The 3,315-nt window shown below is 38.1% G+C and overlaps 1 protein-coding gene and 1 pseudogene across 2 annotated transcripts in view; both read right to left on the bottom strand.

Moving 5' to 3' along the window:
• Positions 1 to 3,315, bottom strand: part of LOC126395101 (uncharacterized) — a 64,069-nt pseudogene that overhangs the window by 24,287 nt on the left and 36,467 nt on the right.
• Positions 1 to 3,315, bottom strand: part of LOC126395114 (zinc finger protein OZF-like) — an 18,103-nt gene that overhangs the window by 11,899 nt on the left and 2,889 nt on the right. The window contains exon 1 of one of the 2 annotated variants that reach the window (XM_050052303.1): positions 40 to 346. The exons of the other annotated variant lie outside the window; for it this stretch is intronic. Coding sequence (XP_049908260.1) covers positions 40 to 211 — 172 coding nt within the window. The 5' untranslated portion in view covers positions 212 to 346. Of the gene's footprint in view, positions 1 to 39; positions 347 to 3,315 lie in introns of those variants that run through there. 2 annotated transcript variants of the gene reach the window in all.

Here is a 3,315-nt window from a genome sequence, read left to right as displayed (position 1 = left end):
TCTGTTTTGTGCTATTTAAATAAATAGGGTTTTACATACCTATCCTGTGTAACTTTATTTCAGGTTTCCAAGCTATATCCAACAGTCTGCGCTGACGGTCGATCTCTTCTTCGTACTCGACGATAGTTTTCTCTATAACTCCGAATATTTCTTCAGCAGCAGCAGTTAGTCTCTCGTTGATAAACCCTCTCAAATACTGAACTGAAGACATTGTTGCTAAACTATAACATGAATAATTACCTGCGTTATGACCTAAAAGCCTTCCTCCAGCTCATACTGTAGATGAACAGAGCTAACGCTGCTCACGCTTCCTTTGTTTAATGTTTCTCCTGCTTCTTCTTCTTCTTCTTCTTCTTCTTCGTTTCCGGCAGGATCGACGCTACTTGGCGTATCACTTCCCTCCACTGGACAAAGTCTTTTTATATTCTCACATACAGCTCTGCTTCACGCAGGAACTGTAAGGCAGCTCTTGTAATCATCTGATGATTCTCACCCTGCCCGAGAATAGATTTAACAGAAAATGTCTCAACACCCAGCTCTGACAACTGACAAATAATACCTTCTTCTAGTCTCCTTTTCCCACAGTTCCTGCCATTCTTTTTCAACACCCTCTTTGATTCTTTCTCTCAGTTCCACTCTTCCCGGAGATATATTTAAATCTATTACGTCTTTCTGCAGGGTTGCCTTTGCTATAGAATCTGTAATTTCATTTCCCTCAACTCCAGCATGTCCAGGAACCCAACAAAACTTGTACTTCACACCCAGTCTTTCCAACTCTAATCAGAACAGACAATATTTCTTTAACAAGAATCTGTGAAGATTTTCAAGTAATATTCCATAACACTGTTAAGATATTGGTCTATTTGTGGAGCTATCACAGTGTTATCTTTTTCTTGCAAAAAAGTGAGATCAACATCCGGCTCCTACATTACCCAGTGAGGTACAGGTAACCAGCCTGCGTGTGTTGCTATGCTGTCCTGCTCCATTCCTAGTTTCGTGACCCATTGATGCACACTGTCAGTAAATGATCTGTACTTGACCCTTCCACCAGAATCCCCTGGCTCTTGCAAGAGACACCTAGCTGGGAGTGCCTGATCAGATCCTCTTAATTCTACCCAGCAGCCCCAACTTACTACGTCTTAAACATAAGGGCATTTCCCCCACTTCTATGAGCAGTGCAGGCACTGGTGAGGTTTAAAATGCCCCACAGCAGTCTCAATGCCTTGGCTTGCAAAATGTCCAACTTCCCCAGCAGTGACTTAGCAGCAGATCCATATACATAACCGTAATCTATTATAGACCTTATCATTGCTTGATATATTAAATGCATAGTCTCTCTCTCTGCACCCCAATCACATCCAGCCAGACGTCTCATTACATTTATCACTTTTTCACATTATGCCTGTGTTTTTGCAATATGAACAGCCCATTTCAGTCGTTCATCAAACCATAAACCCAGAAATTTAACTTTGACTATCTGTAGCGAGGATCCATACATTTTCAATCCCAACTTGTATCTTTCTTTTGAATCCAAAAATCATACATTTTGTCCTCATGGCTGAGATTTTAAATCCCCACTTATCTGCCCATTCCTCTATAGAAACTAATGCCCTTTGAACTTGCTATAATGTGTACTCTACATTTCTCCCTCTTCTCCATATGGTCCCATCATCTGCAAATAAAGACTGCCCAAACCCTCTTCCAGTGTTCCTGAAAATATCATTTATCATTATATTAAAAAGAACGGGACTAATTACACTGCCTTGTGGCGTGCCATTTTCAATTTCTACAATTTTGGACCTTGTCCCACTCACTTGTACTGTTCTTTTCATCAGAAAGTTTTTAATCCAATTAAACATTCTACCTTTTACTCCTAAATCATAAAGCCTTTTTAATATCTTGCTCTAAGACTGCAACAGACTCCATTGTTGACCTTTGAACATTAACAAAAAGTCCCTTGCTTTCTATAAAGTAAACCAACCTATTAGTAATCATCCGTTCCATGATTTTACAGAGCACTGATGTTAATGCTATTGGACGGTATGAACTGGGATCACATGAGTCTTTGCCAGGTTTCAAGATAGGAACTATGACTGCATGTTTCCATTCCACAAGCAGACAGCACTCCTACCACAATGAGTTAAAAAACACTAACAACTCCTCAAGACCAAACTCATCTAAATGTTTAAATAATTCATAGGATAACCCATCCCTCCCAGGAGTAGTGTTTGCTCCAGAACATATAGCATCCCGCAATTCTGTCAAATTAAAAAACAGGTTGATTGGATTTACATTATCTGAATTCCCAGCCAACTTCCACTGATTTATTAACATTACTTCAGTCCTCTTCCTACTTCTTTCAACTCCCAGATTCCCAGAACTATGTACTGCTTGAAAACATCAACAAGCATGTCAGCTTTTCCTTTATTTGATATAACCTTCACTTCCCCATTTTGCAAAACTGGAATATGTTTCCTTTTATAAAGACCTGACATTCTGTGTACAGCTGACCTTTGTTTACTTCCGCTGGATGTCACGCTGTTAAGTTCCAACACCGGAAGTGAGTTAACCTTTCATTCTGATGTTGTACGTTGAACATCTCGCTTCATTTCACATGGAAATAAAGTTATTTTCTCAATACTTCTACAGTTAATATGTTTTTGAGTCATTTCATAGAAATTACATTAGATAAAAACATATCAGCAGCTGTGAAAGGACTGAACACAGCTAAGCAACAACAGTTTTAAATACTCATGCATTCAAATTAATTAACGTGTCAAATGATTGTGTTAAAAATGTGATTTTATAGTATGAAACGTGAATTCAAAATAGTCCTTGTCAGTGTTACTGTGTCAGTGTATTATTTTTTTTATTTGTTAAGTATACATATTAATGTAAAGTGTCAAAACGCATCATGATTAATTGGCGCATTCTAGGTTTTTGAGTGTGAAAACATAGCCTCCCATAGCTAAACCTATTTCCACACTTAGTTTTAGTGCTGTGTAATAACATTCTCAAAGTAACCATCGCTGTCAGGTCAATGTAATGCTCTAAACAGCACATTTGACATTAAAAATGAAGTAATAAGAACTATATATGACAGGAAAAAATAGGCAAAGAATACCTTAAAAGAAAGAAAGACAAATTATTATTATTTTAAGTGTGACATTTTATTAGTGTGGAATGTACATGCAGTCTTACCCACCTGAGCACAATGTTATCCATGAATATTGTACTTGAGTAGCCTACTTGTAGTTACATTCCTCCACTGCACACATTGTTCAATATGAAGCAGCTCCACTGAAACCACCTAGC

The sequence above is a fragment of the Epinephelus moara genome, chromosome 9, assembly GCF_006386435.1.
Source record: "Epinephelus moara isolate mb chromosome 9, YSFRI_EMoa_1.0, whole genome shotgun sequence".
In the NCBI taxonomy this organism is placed as follows: Eukaryota; Metazoa; Chordata; class Actinopteri; order Perciformes; family Serranidae; genus Epinephelus; species Epinephelus moara.
The sequence above is the reverse complement of the archived record's forward strand: the minus strand, read 5'-3'. Positions and strand labels throughout refer to the sequence as shown.